This window comes from Typopeltis vanoorti, chromosome 4 (assembly GCF_054136105.1).
Source record: "Typopeltis vanoorti isolate ZY-2024b chromosome 4, IOZ_Tvanoo_1.0, whole genome shotgun sequence".
Classification (NCBI taxonomy): Eukaryota; Metazoa; Arthropoda; class Arachnida; order Uropygi; family Thelyphonidae; genus Typopeltis; species Typopeltis vanoorti.
In genome coordinates, this window is record NC_143552.1 from 110,717,118 (window position 1) to 110,735,362 (window position 18,245).

General features: G+C 34.9%; 1 protein-coding gene across 4 annotated transcripts in view; it reads left to right on the forward strand.

Annotated features, from left to right (window-relative positions):
• RapGAP1 (Rap GTPase activating protein 1) overlaps positions 1–18,245 on the forward strand; it is a 457,436-nt gene that overhangs the window by 264,386 nt on the left and 174,805 nt on the right. For all 4 annotated transcript variants that reach the window (XM_090391964.1, XM_090391963.1, XM_090391965.1 and 1 more), the window contains 2 exons: positions 4,810–4,913; positions 10,904–10,982. In XM_090391964.1, the coding sequence (XP_090248090.1) occupies positions 4,810–4,913; positions 10,904–10,982 (183 nt within the window). The remainder of the gene's footprint in view (positions 1–4,809; positions 4,914–10,903; positions 10,983–18,245) is intronic.

Below are 18,245 nucleotides of genomic sequence, written 5' to 3' on the forward strand. Positions count from 1 at the left end.
TGAGGTCTCATCAGTGGGAGCCAAACCCAGAGGTGGTGATACCAAGGTGGAAGTAATGCAGAAGTCATGTTTCCATATATGAGTTGCCAAAAGGTGTCACACCTTATTATTAAATTCTCTGGATTAGAGATAGTTGATGGAAGTTGTTTTCCACTTGGTTATGCTACGAATTATTTGGTTTAATCCTTTATCCAAGTGTAAGCAAACAAAGTTTGCGCCTGAAGTAATTTCAGGACTGGGGCAACTCATACCACCTTTGTCACTGGAAGGGTCACTACCCAGACCAGTTTCGACCTTTATTGAGGTGTCATCAGTGGGAGCTAGACCCAGAAGTGATACCAAGGCAGAAGTGATGCAGAAGTCATATTTCTATATGACTTCTGCACATATTCATATACATATTTCCATATATACATGTCCGAAAGGAGATGTGTTTTGCATTACGTGGAATACTAAGTCTGTCATCAATACCACCTTTGCCATGAGTTGCCCCAGTCCTGAAATTACTTCAGGCGCAAACTTTGTTTGCTTACACTTGGATAAAGGATTAAACCAAATATATAATTCGTAGCATAACCAAGTGGAAAACCATTTCCATCATTAATTTTCCTTCTGCTGTTGTCTGTTTTTTTTACCCTTCCAAACAGCTGAAAGCTTAGTAATGTCCATTACCATTCTTTTCACATTTAAACTATAGTTATGCTACATTTATTTAGATTTTCTATCATGTTGTATTTCAAAAATAGAGAGAAAAAGAGCAGGGAAGCATACTTTGGGAGTAGATTACTCTTAGACGTATTGCCTACTTACATGGAGTTATTCAGTCTCAGTATCCTAACATGTCATTCCCCTTGCATACCGTTATGCAACTTGTCCAAGTGTGACCTGGCAGTGCAGTTGGCAGCAAGATTTTGTACCAGCTGATCAGGAAGCCTCCTAAACTTGTTACCATCTGGTTCAGTCTTTTACACCAGTAAACATCCTGCTGAACTGCTTTACTGCTATATTCTCACACTGCATGCTGAAAGACTGGGGGGAAAACAGAAGCTAGTACTCCTGCTCTAAAAGCCAAACAAGGCATTGCCAACTTTAGACACGTGGTAAGTAAGATGGTAATGTGTTTCAGAGGATGTCATCTATATACCTAGTACATCTAGTTGGCATTTGCCCCAACTAAGAAAATATCTTTTACAGTAGGAATGCATGTTGAAGTTATCAGTCTCTTTTGGGGTTTCAAACAAAAAAAAAAAATAGTATACATGTTTAGGAAAGATGACCAAAGCATTTAAAAATTGAGCAACCTAATTTCTCACTGCAAATGTTTTTGTTGTAGTGCTACTACAAACCATTATTAAAAATACCAAAAATTGTTATTGTTTCCATTTGCAGTATTTTTTCCTGTCATGTTAAAGCAGTTCAGTCAGTATTAATGATGTCCTTTATTTATGAAGACCTGGGTTCAAATCTTATGTAAGATGTGAAGAACTTGTCTAATATCTAGATGGCCAAAGATGAAGATGATGGGTAGAGATTCACCTCCTGCAAAGTAGGTGAACTATAACATGCAGTTAACAGATAAAAATATACTGGCCTCATAGCCTTAATTGCTTTGGTGATTTTTCAAAGCCCAACCCATCATTTTAAAATGAAGGTGATCATCTCATGATGGGCTATAGTGGAGCATTGGTTGCAGCACTGGTTCACAAAACTTTTAATTTAAAATTAAAGGTTTATTCATTTTTTAAAAAGTGCATATTTCCAATTATTTAAGTGGAAGAAGAAAGCTGCAAATTTAGAAACATTTAATTTAAACAAAAAAAAAAAAAAGTCATTATTTTTGCTCTAGGCATGAGAAAGATTGGCACTGACCCTAGCCAATAGTATGCAAGGGAAATGGCATGTTAGGATACTGAGATTGAATAACTCCATGTAGGTAGGCAACACATCTAAGAGTTATACGCGTGGATAGGCTTATGTGTTCGTCAGACATGTTTGTAATAGATTTCACGGTTTGATATGAACACAGATGATTAAGAAAATAACTATTTATTAACTTAAAAGCTATTATTTCGCTGGTATTATATCCAGCATCTTCAGAGCACACAACACAAAGTTTGTTACAAATGCAAAACAACCACAATCCGGTGTAACAGTGTTTAAACGCACAGTATTTAAACCTTATATAAAATTAGTAACTCTCATCCGTTCACCTAAGGGCAAATGCACTCCTTTATCACATCCAGGAGTCATGAAGTGCCCTGTTCTTGCCATCAAGCCTACTACGGACAGATAGGAAGAACTGTGGACATCTGCCTCAGGGAACACAAAAAATATATCCGACACTTTCGCTATGGCAAGTTGGGTCTGGCAAACCATGCTTTGGATACCCCTGCACACAGGATCAATTGGAAAGAAACAAAAGTAATGCACAGAAGCTTCTACAAGTCAGAGAGGTTGTTCCTGGAATCAACAGAAGCCTTAAAACATACTCCAAACCTTAACAAGTATGGCTGTATAAATCTACCAAAGATTTGGGAGATAGTCATCTTAAGACCAAATTAACATTTATTACTTTTATTTTATTTCATTTTTTCAACCTTTCTAAGACTATGATTTGGACTACTATTTCAAAACTTTGAATTTTTTTTTTTTAAAACCTATATGGTGCCATATTAGGACTTTAATATTGTGTTGCACGCTGCAATTACTTTTGCTAGCCCCACTGTTACACCGGATTGTGGTTGTTTTGCATTTGTAACAAACTTTGTGTTGTGTGCTCTGAAGATGCTGGATATAATACCAGCAAAATATTAGCTTTTAAGTTAATAAATAGTTATTTTCTTAATCATCTGTGTTCATATCAAACCGTGAAATCTATTACAAACACGTCTAAGAGTTATCTACTCCCAAATTATAAGCTAATTACATATTAATTAGTGATATTAATATTGACCCTAGTTATAAACTAATTATATATTAATTAGTGATATTAATACTGACCCTAGATATAAACTAATTACATATTAATTAGTGATTTAATGTCTTCTCAAGCTCTAGATTAAATAGCCATCTTGTAAAAGCACATGTGCTTTTGTTTTTTATGATATTTAAATAATACATAATATATATTGGTAATCCACATGGAAATAAAATCCACTTGTTCTTACCAAAGTATATATTGTTAAGTATGTCTGAGAGAAAGAAGGAATGGGGAGATGGAGGGAGGGAAAAAGGAACAAACACATTTTACATTAGTTGTTTTTTCTTTTATATAAATCCCGCCTACAAAAAGTGTAAACTTATAACACATTAGTACTATGGTTAAACTTAGGTTTAAATAATTCTAGAAACTGATCTAAGACCCATTAGATGGAGGTCTTGCATCATGCATTGAACCACCTGATGTTTGGTGAATGATATTTATGTTCATGCCCATAGCGGGATTCAAATCCACAGCCTATCAGTGTTAGAGCAGAAATTTTATCCATTTGTCTGACCAGACCCCCCCCCCCTTCCTAATAATTGATCTTAGAGTTTTGACTTTTCAACTTCGACCGTTCTTATGAAAATTGATTATTACAGTGTCATGAGTTTTACTGATTGTCTGAACCCATGGAGATCAATTATTCCAATCACTGTTATTTAGCGTATTACCAAATATCCAATATTGAACCCTTATCTAACATCAAAAAAGTCCAAAAGTCAAATACCCCAACCTCCATTATTTAGAGTTTTACTGATTTGGAGATTTTGAGAATTTTGGCCAATTTTGGCAGAACTGATGTACGTTAGGAATATGTAGCCTTTTTCACTATTTATATTTACATGTTCCTACCATATATCAGTTCCGTTTCACCAAAATTTTCCCAAGTTCTCAAAAGATATAACATCCAGACTTCTTTCACTCTTCTACTCAAACTCCGTTCCTTGCTCAGTACACCCAAGCAAAAAACATAACAACCTGAAATAGCCCATTGTTTACCATATTTGAAAAACATAACAACCTGAAATAGCCCATTGTTTACCATATTTGATGCTACTGCAACATACCTTTTGGCCAGACTGAAAAATCCATTGAATTATGTCTAGAGAAACATAAGAGAGAGAACACCACATATGGCAGAACCAAAGCAAGTGTGTTCTGTTGGACAACGTCCTGATTTTTGCTGACACTAATGACAAAAACTCTGTCATTCATCCAGTCATATGGGACAAATCAGAAAAGATCTTTCGATGCTATAATGAACTGGAAAGAAAAATTTTAGAATCTAAAGAAATTTTTTATTTCTTCAGATTCTAAAGATGCCTTTTTTATTCCCTCCATTCAGTACATCTCAACACTAACCTTGGTTATAATCTCTCAGGTTGTCATTGTGCTGCTATCCAACTTCGTTCACAAGACCTTGAACATGTGTGCAACAATGACGAGATACACAGAACGGCTTCAAATGTTAATACGTTAATGCTTTAATGTATAGATTTACTCTTGCAATGTCTGTTGGTGGTCCCCTCATGTTATGCACCCGAAGAAGTCTTCTAAGAAGGTGAAACTAGTTGTGCAGTTTATTTAAATTAAAATAGTGTTTTATTTTTATCTCTTGGCTTATAGTAATTTAATCTGTTTCAAAAAAGTGTTAGCTATTATTTGTATGTTGATTCCCTGCATATACCTTTCAGAACTGATTGGGGTGTGTGGGGGGGATGAATGTCATTTGCATTTTTTAAAAAAAGAAAATAAAGTAATTCTTGAAACATTTTGAAAATAATCAATTTAGCAGTATAATTTTATTTTTTTACTATGTTTCATAGGAGCATTTCAATTTTCTTGCACATGATGATAATTTGGGTCCACTAGTAATGTCAATGAGGCTGGAAACCATAACTAGTCAGGAATATCTAAGAGTTCTTCTTAGGTAAGTAAAATATTTTCTTTTATAAGTTTTTTTATCACTAGTAAATTAGTATAATATGAAGTTTATGAAGTTCTTTCAAAATGTATTATTAGTCTTGTGGAATCCATCTTCTGTTAACTTCTAATTGTCCATACTTTAAGAAATTAAACAATAATTAATACATAAAAGAATTGCGCATTAATTTTTTTCTTTTTCATTTTTTTTTTTTTTTTTTTTTTTGTAGTCACTCATTCTTAAATGATTTATAAGTGAATCGAACAATACCCTTTGGTCAGAAAGACCTGAGTTAGCTTAAGGTGAAGGAGCTGGTTTTGTGTTGAGGTGACAAATCTTCTCCAGGGAACTTGAGATTCTTTCCAAATAAATAGGGTGATCTGTTAGACATAAAGTATACTGGCCTTAAGGCCTTAGCTTCCCCTGCTGCCATTCAAACAGCACAGGTGCATTTAGAAATTAAAAATAAATAAAAAAAAAGTTAAGGATGTAAATTTTTCATGCAGTACTATCATATTCTATACACTCCTTGAGGGTAAATGTCAGGAATTTGACGATGATGAAATAAATAAAAACCTATTGTGGTATTGAAAATTATTCTCACAGTCATTTAATTTTATTCCCTTTTATTTACTGTTAATAGTGAAAAGAAATGTTAAACAAGCAGTATTTCTTAACTTGATTCTTGGATTTTCTTCTTCTTCTCAACATTACAAATTTTTTTTTTTTTTTTTTGTTCTAAAAAGTCAGATGCCTGATCAATTTGATGGCTTAAAAACTTTATATGGTCATTTAGTAATATGATCATTTTTTAATCATCATCATCATCAAATTCCTGACATGTACCATCAAGGGGTGTACAGGATATGGTAGTACTACATGAAAAATTTACATCATTACTAACTTCTTATTACAATTTTCCTCCAAATCAGTCTGTTACTTGTCAAGACTCCAACATTATCAGATCTTATATTTCTTTCATTTAAGGCACTTTGTACCTTATCAATCCACCTATATCTTGGTCTTCCTCTGGGTCGTTTTCCTGCCAACCTGGCAGAGAACACTTGTTTTGCTAATCTTTCCTCGCCCATTCTGTTTAAGTGACCACACCAGATCATAACAAATTAGCTCTGCTAATGCATTCCTGGATGCTGACAATCTCAAGTTCTTTCCTAATATCCTCTTTTTTAATATGTGATTGCCATTAATGCCATCTGTTCATGCCTCTAATCTTTCTCAGGACTCTCATATCTGCAGTCTCTAGTCTTTGGTCAAGTGTTTTACTTCTGACCCAGCTCTCAGATCCATAACTTAAAACTGGTTTGAAACTGTCTTGTATACAGCTAATTTAGTGTTCTGACTAATTTCTCTCTTATTCCATATGAATTTATTCAATTGACTTCCTACCATACCAACTTTGTTGATTCTGTTGTCTATTTCCATATTTAATTTACCATCTTCATTAAAATCGTGCCTAAGTAGCTGAAATGTTTTACTTGTTCCACAGGTTCCCCCGTTCACAACACAGTTGACATTTTCAACAATTCTACCTATTTTCATTGTCTTTGTCTTTTTAATGCTGACCTTCATTCCATATCTATTACAACAGTTATTCAATTTAGTCAGGGAATCTTGCAAACTTGTAGCAGATTTATTTAGAAGTATAACATGTCCACATAAAGCAAAGAGCTGACATTGACATCTTCATTTCTGATATCATGTTTAATACCACTCTCCTTCATAATGTGATCCATATAGATAATGAATAACAGAGGAGATAATGTACATCCTTGTCTCACATCAGATTTAACATTAAACCATCTTCCTGTACTTCCTTCAATTCTAACTGCTGACTTGCAACTCAAATAAAGACTAAGTATTGCTTGATATAATGCTCCATTGACACCATATAACTGTAGCGTAATGAATAGCTTCTCTCTTGGTGCCTTGTCACATGCCTTTTCCAGATTGACAAAGCTTAAATACAGATCTTTGTTATATTCCCATGCTTTCTCGACTATTTCTCGTAAAGTGAAGATCTGATCCTGTCAGCCTCTATTTGGCCTGAATCCAGCCTGTTCTTCACCAAGATTTTCTTCCACAATTTTTCTCAACTGTTTCTCAAGTATACTGGCATAAATCTTGTCAGGAATACTCAGTAAGGAAATACCTCTGTAATTCTCACAGTCAGTTTTATTTCCCTTTTTTATATATGGGTACTATTAGAGCTCTACTCCAATCATAATTAATTCGTCCATCTATCCAGGCCTTCTGAACTATGCAGTGCAGTCACTGTAAGACTTTTATACCTCCATACTTCAGCATTTCTGGTCGAATATCACCTACTTCTGCTGCCTTTCCACATTTCAAGCCTTTGATGGCTTTTTCTACTTCAAGTATGGATATGTATTCCTGACTGTATGCCTGTTGAGTGTTTTTTACCACTGTGCTATCACTGCTTGTTTCATTTAGCAATTTTTCGAAATAATTCCTCCATACTGTTCATGTCACCTTTATCATCTCTAACTCCTTTTACAGCAATCTTTCCTTCATTTCTAAGCTTCTTCAACAACCTCCAGAATAACTTACCACCTTCTTGATATTTATTTTCTATGTTCTTGCCAAAGTCCTCCCATGACTTTTGTTTAGCTAGTTTTGCATAGTGTTTAGCTTTCTTAGATTTATCTCTGTATTCTCTAAGAGCACAAGCTGACTTATTTGCCAGGAACTTTTGATATGCTTTCTTCTTTTCCTTCACGGCGTCTTTAACTTTCTGTGTCCACCATGGAGTTCTGATTTTTTCTATTCTTGCAGACAACTTCACCACATGCCTCTCTGGCTGAATCAATCAGGGTTTTCTTCAAGGTTTGCCACTGAATCTCTAAGGTTTGGTTCCTGTTCTCCAACTCTTTCATTTTTTCTTCAATAATCTTGTTGTATTTTAGTCTACAGTTCACATCTGAGATCTGATCAACCTTTATTTGCTTTAAAACTTTCTTACATGTTATTCTTTTCAATATGAAATTCAATTTTATCCTGTTCAAGACTAAATAGTGATCACTTTCAATCCTCTGTACACTCTGGTGTCCTACACAAGGGAGAAAACATCACTATCAACAATAACATAGTCAATGAGACTTTTCTTATTCTTCGTCTCTTCTCTCCATATGAATTTATTTGTGCACATTTTTATGTTGGAACATGGTGTTAGTTATAACCAGTCCATGCCTTGAGAAGAAATCCAACAGGTATTTGCCATTATTATTAGCTTTGCTCTTTTCTCCAAATTTTCCCAAAATATTTTTGTATGTCTCACAATCATTTCCTACTCTGCTATTTAGATCCCCAACAAGGACCAACTTTTCCTTTTTCATTGTGTCAGTTGCTTTCTCTAAAGCATCAAAAAATTCCTCCACTTCTACATTAGTAAAACCTTCTGAGGGACCATAGGCACAAATAAGTCTCATTGTCTAATTCCTTATTCTGATATTTGCGCACATCACTCTACTTGAGACTGCCTGCCATTCAAGAAGATTAGCCTTATATTTTGTGTTGAATACTATGGCTACTCCTTCTTTTCCTTGATTGTCATTGCCTGAATATAACATTTTGTATTTATTGCTCAGAAAGATCTCACCAATTTTTGTCTTTTTTGTTTCAGTCACCCCTATTATGTCGATCTGGTACTTATCTAATTCCTCAGCTAGCTCCATTTCTTTGCCATTCAGGCTTCTTATGTTGATAGTATCAATCTTTAACTCTGGTGATATTGAGTTGGGGTGTGCTTTCCGATTTGTTCCAGTAGCTGACTTTTCCTGTTCGTCCTGGTTCCCTGGCGAAAACAACGGGAGCCTTGTTTAACTGGGCGACGCCCCAGCTGGCATGAAATTTTGTCATATTGTACCATCATTTTGTATCATTTTTTAATTATTTCATAATTGAAAAAGGTTCTGATATCTATCTTTATTTAATTGGTTTTTTAATGGAAAATTTTGATTTGAATTGTATCAGTTTAATATGGAGTTTTGGTGTACTAGAAAATTAAGATATGAAAATAGTTTTTTTAACTTGATTTTACTGTAGTTTTAACTTTAAATGTGTTTAGCTACATTCCTGTGGTCTCAATTTAAGAAAGCATTTTATATATATATATATATATATATATATATTTTTTTTTTTAAGTGATGTGACAAGCCTTTGTTTAACTCTACACTCCAAGAACCAGCAGAGAAAATTAACAGAGTGAATTGTCTGAACAGAAGGACTAAGAGTTAGTTAATCTGCAAACATGAAAGTCACACTTCCACTACAGTGGAAGGCATCTGGAAACAGATGAGTAGACAGCCAGAGGTTATCCAAGTTTCAAGTTTATATCAATAGATGAAGACAGTTACAAACTGGTAAACAAAAGCTTAAATGCCGGGCTGCAATAAGAATATATGCAGAAATTATTGATATAATAAAAATAGAAACTCTGCAAGTATTTGTTTGCCTGGTTGCTTGAGTGAATAGCATATCTGTTATTTAACCAACAGGGGCATCAGGTTCAAATTCCAGTGGGGGTATGAATAATTTACAAATGTATTTAGGTTGCATCTGAATTTCATCACCCAGTGTTCAACTGCTTTATTAGTTCCTGAAGTAGCTTTGCAAATATTTTGTATTTGGTTTGTAGAGTAGGGCTGAGGTGGGGATTGTGTTATATATAATGTGACTTTGCTCTTTAAGATTTTGATCAGAATGGTGCATATCGAGTGTGTGTGTGTGGGGGGGGGTCATTCAAAGAAAAATAAGGCATCTCTCAAACAGATCACTAAAACTGTCAATTAATAAAGTGCCATTAAAAGCCATAGAGCAGGGATTTTAAGTTTTAACCCTTTGTCCACCCACATGCTAATTATTATAGCTTTACATTTTTTGGATGGGATTCACAATAAAAGCGTTCTAAAATGCAGAAAAAATCAAAAAGATGATGAAGTAGAGCTATTTTTACAAGTAAAATTAATAGTTCACCATGGTCACTATAGTGACCATGGTGAACTATTCATAAATCAGATTCATGGAGAAATCTGATTTATTCAAGTTTATCAGGTTTAAAGTATAATAGTCAGTAATCAATAATATTCTGTTACTCCTTTTATAACAGGGAATATATTTTTTCCCTGTTTGTGAATTATTTTTATTGGGCTTCATGCTTTTTATTATTTTTGCACTATAACCTGATGGAAATAACAAAAACAAAAGGTCATGTTTTAATGCCTGTTATCTAGTACCAGAGCCTGTGGATTTTCTTGCAATTTGGGATAGAAAACATTTACTAAAATTCATAATGAACATAAAGTTATTGTCTCATAGATATGGATTTATTAATACGTTATCTGAGTTGAGGTATGTGGTGAAGAACATTTTTACTTTTTCCTAGTTTAAACAATGCTGGTCAAAATATGAATAATTTTAATATATGATCATGATCTGTGTGGATGGTATCTGTAGTTAACATCAAAATAACAAATTTACATCATATTGTCCTAAATTAATTCATCCATGTGCTGTTAACTCTAGATGAATGTAATTTACATAAATGATAAATTGTTTATTGTAGATGAGTACTACAATAATCTGTTTTTTACACCAGGCATTTAAATTCCATGAAATCAGTATGCTATGTATGTGAATAAATTAATCAGGTCCTATCAGAAACAATACCACTTGGAAATTGATCTGAAAGAAAATATAATACCCTCAGTATTTTTAGCATGCTGATTCTTAAGTTTATATCATAAGTCATGGCAATATCTTTAAATAATGTGTATTATAATATAAAAACTAGTAATTTTGTTTATTTAATTTTAAAAACTGATAATTTACATATCACATTTATAAATAACATTTCTAGAGTATTTATAAATAAAATACATTAATTCATATAATTAAATATTGATAATTTTATTTAATACGATTCACTAATTTATTAAATTAATACATCTGTTATGTAGAACAAAAGATGGCCTCTATCATGACTCTATATTATCCAGCCCAGCCGGTGATAGCCTTAGTCCTGTTCAGGTAGCTAAGGTAATTTAATTTTTTTATATACCTAAAATTTTAAAACAAAAATAACTTGCACATATGTGCCTTAGATGGGAATCATCTGATTTCCCATTCTTCCACTGTCTTGATCACTAAAATATTTCCTTTTCCAAATTTTTATTTTAAAAAAGAATTGAAATTGTAGGTAAAACTTCTATAGGAACATCTGCCACAGAGGCAGTCATGACAGTCCATGATGAAACTTTGTTACTACCTCACAAAATTTGTATGTTTATATTTGGTTTGATCTATATCTATCAACGTCTTTTGGTAGCTGATATCTTTCTGTTTCTCTCTATATTCCTTGTGCTGTACATTTATGTTATAAATATCTAGTTTTTTCTGATGTCTTTATTTCTTATACGGTCTAATTTTGTGCATCCTTTAATTGTTCTTAAAAATCTCATCTCTGCAGCTTGTGTTTTACTTTCATCTTTCTTTTTAACCGTCCATGTTTCTGAACCATATAGCAGAGTGGGAATGGCCATTACTTTATAAAATTTTAGCTGAGTTTCTCGTCTTGTTTTTTTATTCAGTGTCCTTTTAATTGTTCCACAGATTTTCTGAAATTTCTTTATTTTTTCATTGATATCTTTTAGATATGTTATTATGCAGCTTAAATAATTAAACTGTATCATCTGTTCTATTATTTTATTTTCTATAACTATTTTTGATGTAACATGATTCTGACCTTTAAATGCCATGACTTTTGTTTCTTTTGTGAAAATTATTAAATTGTATTGTTGGCTTATTTTGTTTAATTCATAATCTGATTTTTGAAGGTCATCTTCATTGTCTTGTAATATAATCTGATCATCTGCATACAGCATTGTATTGATAACAGTTCTTCTGGTTAACTGGATACCTTGTTTTATTGTTTTCCATATTTTAATAATCTGATCAATATATATATATATATATATTGAATGGTATCTCCACCTTGACATGGTAAGGAGGCACCAATGACCTCAAGAGCTGTGCCAGCGGTAGCTATGCTACTGGTAGGGCCCTCCCTATTGATGTTGAAAGTTTATTTTTCACTTGGTTAGACTATAATAAATTTAGTTTAATCCTTTATCCAAGTGTGAGCAAACAAAGTTTGCTCCTGAACGTATCTTCAGGACTGGGGTTAAGGTAGTACAACACCGGGCAACTCGTTGCAAAGGTGGAGCAAGTTAACATCACTCCTATCCCAGTATCTCCCAAAATGCAAAACACATCTCCTTGCAGATATGTATAATGTTATGCATTAAGGGGAGGGCCACTACCCCGACTAGTTTCGACCTTTATTGCGGTCTCTTTAGTGGGAGCCAGGCACAGACGTGGAAATACCAGGCAGAAGCAATAGCAAGGTCATCTCTACCTATAGGAGTTGCCAAACGGTGTGCCACCTTTTTATTAAATTACTCTGGATTTAGAGAAAGATGTTGAAAGTTTATTTTTCACTTGGTTAGACTATAATAAATTTAGTTTAATCCTTTATCCAAGTGTGAGCAAACAAAGTTTGCGCCTGAAAGTATCTTCAGGACTGGGGGTAAGGTAGTACAGCACTAGGCAATGCATTTCAAAGGTGGAGCAAGCTAACATCACTCTATCTCAGTATCTCCCAAAATGCAAAACACATCTCCTTGCGGATATGTATAATGTTATGCATTAAGGGAGGGCCTTAATGCATAACATTATACATATCTGCGACTTTGTTCCAGATCATTTACTTATGATGGCAGATGGTATTGCATAGTGCACAAGGAGAAATAGTGGGGATGCTATGGATGAGATATAGAGAACTAGCTATCTCTCAATAGCATGAGTATAAGGCACAGGATAGGAAGGTGATGAGTGCGAGGATGAATAAATTGAATAGATTACTTGAAGCAGCCAAACAAACTCTTAGAGAATTTTGCAGTTATATATCTAGTATATTATTTATTGATAGGAGCCAGAAATTTGTGTATGAAGTGCACTGTCTCCAAAGAGAAAGGTGATGGGGAGGGAGGGATACCACAGGGGTCTCTTCTGAGACTGAATTTAGTGGCACGTGGGTCACATCTACTGTTCAATAAATGCTTGATGTTCAGTTCAGTTCAATAAGCATTTTGTCATTGTATTTCAATGACAATGATAAGAGCCAGCCAGTTGTGTATAAAGGTACTGTCTCAAAAGAGACATTTTATTTATTGGTTTGGGCTCCTCTTTCTCACTGTCATTCAACTTAACAGTGTTGAATGACTGTGAGAATGGAATTACCAGCAGTTCAGGAATGTGAAATGTTTGAAGACTGTGGGACTATATGGATATCATTACATATATTTAGGGAATATGAAAAGGAGGTCAGTGCCCTTTACTTGGTTGTTCAACAGGAGTCTGACAATAGGACAGTTTCAGAAGAGTGGCAGGTGTGCTAAAATAGTGCCACTGAATAAGGGAGAATTTAAAGCAGTGTGTGACTATAGGCCAGTTTGTGCAGGTATAGTTCTGAAGGAGTTAGAAGCTGGTTAGAGATAAAATATGAATTTTATCAATGAAAATGGACATCTTTCTAGAGAACAGGATGGGTTTATTAAGGGAAGCAGTATTGTTAAGGGAGTGAGGACAGTAGTTTTTCTAGATTTTGCATAGGCATTTGATAAAATGCTACATAATAAATTGCTGTTGAAATTGAATAATATCGAGGGTTGGATAGTTGGTCAATAGCCGTTACAGGGATAGCTGGTTGATAGGAGCCAGCCAGTTGTGTATGAAGGTACTGTCTCAAAAGAGAAAGGTGATAGGTAGGGAGGGATAACAGAGGGATCTCTTCTGAGATTTTTCTTGTTGAACTATAGCATTGATATATAGATTAAAGGTTGAAAGGAGTTGTTCATTTATTTGTGGGTGATGCTAAATTAGGAAAAGCAGGCTCAGAAAAACTAATGTTGTAAAAAGATTTAAATAGGCTAGTACTTGGGACAAATGAATGAGGATGTCAGTCATTCACTTTGGCTGAAAATGTTCTGAGGTATATTGTATTGGAGGAATTTTGTTCCAGGAGGTGAGGCATCTGGGATGTTGGTGGATAGAGAGCTGAAGTTCAAGGTGCACATTGCAAAAGTTGATGTTTAGCCAGAAAATTACTGCTATATTAAGAACACTAACAGGTAGGAATAAGGTGATAGTTCTGTTGTACTAAATACTAATGTGACCACATAAATTACTGCACCCAGATCTGATCATCTGGATAGCTGTATCATGAAAAAAGCCTAGGTGAGTGATTAAGATTATCTGAAGATTCTGGAATGTTGAGTATGAGGAAACATTAAGTATTTGTGCTATGCAGTGTTTTGCAGATAGGAGAAGAGGTGATATTGATTGGTGTGAGAACTATCGGATAGATATAATGGAGCTGTTACATAGGGTAATAGATGAAGAATGACACTGTACAAGGATCATATGAGTGAGAAAGGGATTTCCTTTGCATGGCAAGTGGTGTGAGAGAAAACTGTCTTGGCCAGGGTTGGTGTGAATACTCTAACATTGAATATTTTCAAGGCTAGATATGATACGTATTTTGGTTTCTGAGGATTTGGTTTCTCATGAAGAGTTATCTGACTGTATGGATGCCCAGAAATAATGCTAAAGTACATCATGTCACCTCTTTTTCTAAATATGCTGCTAATGCAAGATAGTTGCTAGAAGCTTTTTCATTCAGTTAGAACTTAATTATATATGACAAGAAACTGTTATTATTTTTATCTTTTACTCAAGTATCATCAGCAAACAAAAGTTTGCATGTGACTAGGCTTCTGGTATGTGGAGACAGTTGACTTCATATCAGATTACTCCAGTATCTCGTAATTCACAGTACATACATTTTGAATGTGCATGTGATTTTACAGGTACAGAACCAGGTACCCTGGTATGATAATCATTTAATTAAACTTTGGACACACACACACACACACACACACACACACACACACACACACACACACACACACACACACACACACACACACACACACCAGAAACCTTTATGCAGATATATGTAAACATCACTTATGCAGCATACAAGGTGTGTTCAAAAAAAGAACACACCTTGTATGTTCTTTTTTTGAACACCAATAAATAAATAAAAGTTTGTTTATTTAAAAATAATTAAGCAAAAGTTTGGTATAAATAAAGTCTTTATACCAAACTTTTGCTATAAAGACTTTATTACTCATTATACAACATTTTAAGTACTGCCCACTTCAAAGTAGTCCCTTCTACTGGTGATACACTGTTCCCAATGTTTCCATTGTTGGAATGCTTCCTGAAACTCACTTTCTGTGATGGTGCACAGTACTCTTATCGCATTTTCCTGAATCTCCTCTATGGTTTGGAAACTACATCCTTTTGAAGTGGTTTGGGGAAACAGGAAAAAGTCTGCTGGGGCTAAGTCCGGAGAATACGGTGGATGGGGCACAACGGATGACTGATGTTTTGCCATATAACTGCAGATGAGGAGCAATGCCTGAGTTGGCACATTGTTGTGGTGCAACATCCAAGTCTGGTTTTCCCATAATTCTGGACTCTTGTGCACAGCATCCCTCAAATGCGCTAAAACTTCCTGGTACAACTCTTTCTTTACCATAATATGACCACATGGCACAAATTCATAATGGACAATGCCTTTCCAATCAAAAAACATAACCAACATCACCTTGATCTTTGACTGACTCATCCATGCTTTTTTTGGGCTAAGTCTTGAGGCCCTTTCCCCACCCACTGACAGTTGCATCTTGGTTTCAACATTATAGCCATAAACCCACATCTCATCTCCTGTTATGATGTTCTTGAGAAAGTTTTCATTACCATTTGCATTGGCAAGCAGTTCCTCACTGATTTCAACACAGTTCTCTTTCTGATTGTCAGTCAACAAACGTGCAATGAATTTTGCACTGACATGACACATCTGAAGTTTTTCAGTCAAAATTTGATGGCAAGATCCTATGCTGACACTCACTTTATCAGTTCTCAGATAGTTAAACGACGATTTCCACGAATCACAGCATGAACTCTCTCGACACAGTCACCGTATTTTGATGTGGATCAATGTTCTACCCTTTTTAAAATGCTTAAACCACTCATAGCACTACGTTTAGCTCATATAGTCCTCCCCATATGCTTGGTTAAGCAATTGAAATGCCTCTAGAATTTTTACCATGTTTGCAGCAAAACTTCACACATGCACGCACACACACACATTGTTCTTCAAGCTTTTTCATTGTCACTATTCCAATGAACAGCTTGTACACATGCTCACTTCAGCGGATGCAACTCGATGACTAATGTCCATAACAGAATGGGGCAAATGGCAGTTTGTTGTCAAAATCTGCTGCCAGGTGTTCTCAGTAGCCGCAGTGCGCTCTCTGTGCTGGTTGGCGTGCTATTTAAAAAGTTCAGTCTTTTTTTGAACATGCCTTGCATATGCAAAATTCTTGGTCACTTGAGTCACCACGTGTTCTAGGCAACTATTTAAGAATGCTGCTGGTTCGTAATCATTAATAGTGTTGATCACAATGGGAAAAATAAAGGATCTTCAATAGACAGCTTATTGTGCATACTTGTCTGACTGGAGCTACAATTTTGAAAACAGCAGAGCTGACTGGTTTCTCGAAAAGTGATATCCTGGGTGTTTAATCACCTACATTTATTTTCCACTGAATAACCCACAAAGTTTATCATGAGTCTTTTTATCAAGCCCAGCCAAGTACAACACTATTATGCACATCAATTTGACAGTAAAAATAAAAAAGCAAGAAAAACATTAGAGAGGGCTACAAATATGCCATCATTTCTGATTATACATTTCATATGAACACCTAGTTGGCCTTCTTTATCCTGAAAGTTTGAAAGGATTGGAAGGATCGCCAACATTTATGAAAAACTCCATTCAAAAATCCTGGTTGAAACATCCTCCCAAAAACAGTCATAGCAACTCCTTTATTTAGCATTACACTTGGGAATAAGCATGGTAATTCCACAAAACTTTCAAGGAATAATATCAAAGTGGAACCTCCTTTACATTCTTGATGAGTGTCAATTTGCTCTGAAATAAAATATCAAGGAGTGACAGCCATAAGAATTTGCATATGTAGTGATGATAACTTAGTACTGACCAGGAATATCATCCTTACATTTAACACCCTGAACATCAGTGGAAATAAATGTTAGGCTCTAATCCCGAATCCTTGTGCCTTGCTTAGACTGTCTTTGTTCTGCTTTGTGGTCATGTATAGACTGCCTGTTGTGGCTCTGCCATCTGTGCTCTATATGCTCTAAGTGAATGAGAATAAAGTAAATGCAAAACACTCAAACGCACTAATTAAAAGAGAGAACAAGAACAATTAGCCTATGCCTGAACATGGCAGTGGTGGAAAGATGAAAAGAAGATTCAAGAAATCAAGACCAAGCAGAATGTTATCAGTAAGCAAAGAGGAAGTATACTATAACATCTAGCAGAAAATCATCTTACTCTTTGAAGGCAACAGTAAAGAATTAGTTTCAAAGGGAACATTAACACATATGTCTGTCTCGCAATTACATCATCCCTAAGTGGTGTAATTTATTTGCAATCTCTGTAGAGTAAATTAGAGAAAAATATGAATATGTCATTACTCCTGAAAACACCAAAAATGATTCCACTACATTAAAATATGCTAGTTAGAAAAATAATGGATTGTGTACTCCAAAGAATAAGAATGCCTTCAGATTCAATAGATGGAATGGTCAATTATCAGTTTTTGTTATTCCTGCAATATGAGAGTCATAGAAAGACAGTTTCAACAAACCATTTACCATATTTTCATCTGGGCACTTACATAACAAATGCAGTCTTCATTCTGATTCAGCACTAAGACTAGGACCGATGATAATCCCATTTGCAGCAGAAACAAAGTTCTTGGATTCTTATTTGATAAAAACTAACATTTTTATCCCACTTATATCAACTACAGCATCATTGCTGGAGAACAGTGAATATTCTTTGTACTCTTTCCCATCTACTGGAATGCAGATGAATGTTCTTTGTTCTGTCTTCTCTTCTTAGCCCTTTCAAGTCTTGAGCATATAAGTGCCCACCACATACCATCAGAATGCCAGACAATCCCCAAACACCCTGGAGAGCTTCCTCACCTATGTAAGTATGCTATAAATGTTGTTTTCCCCTCTAGTCATCTCAGGCCACAATCTAGTGCAGATCTCTTCCCCCCCCCCCCCCCCATAGAA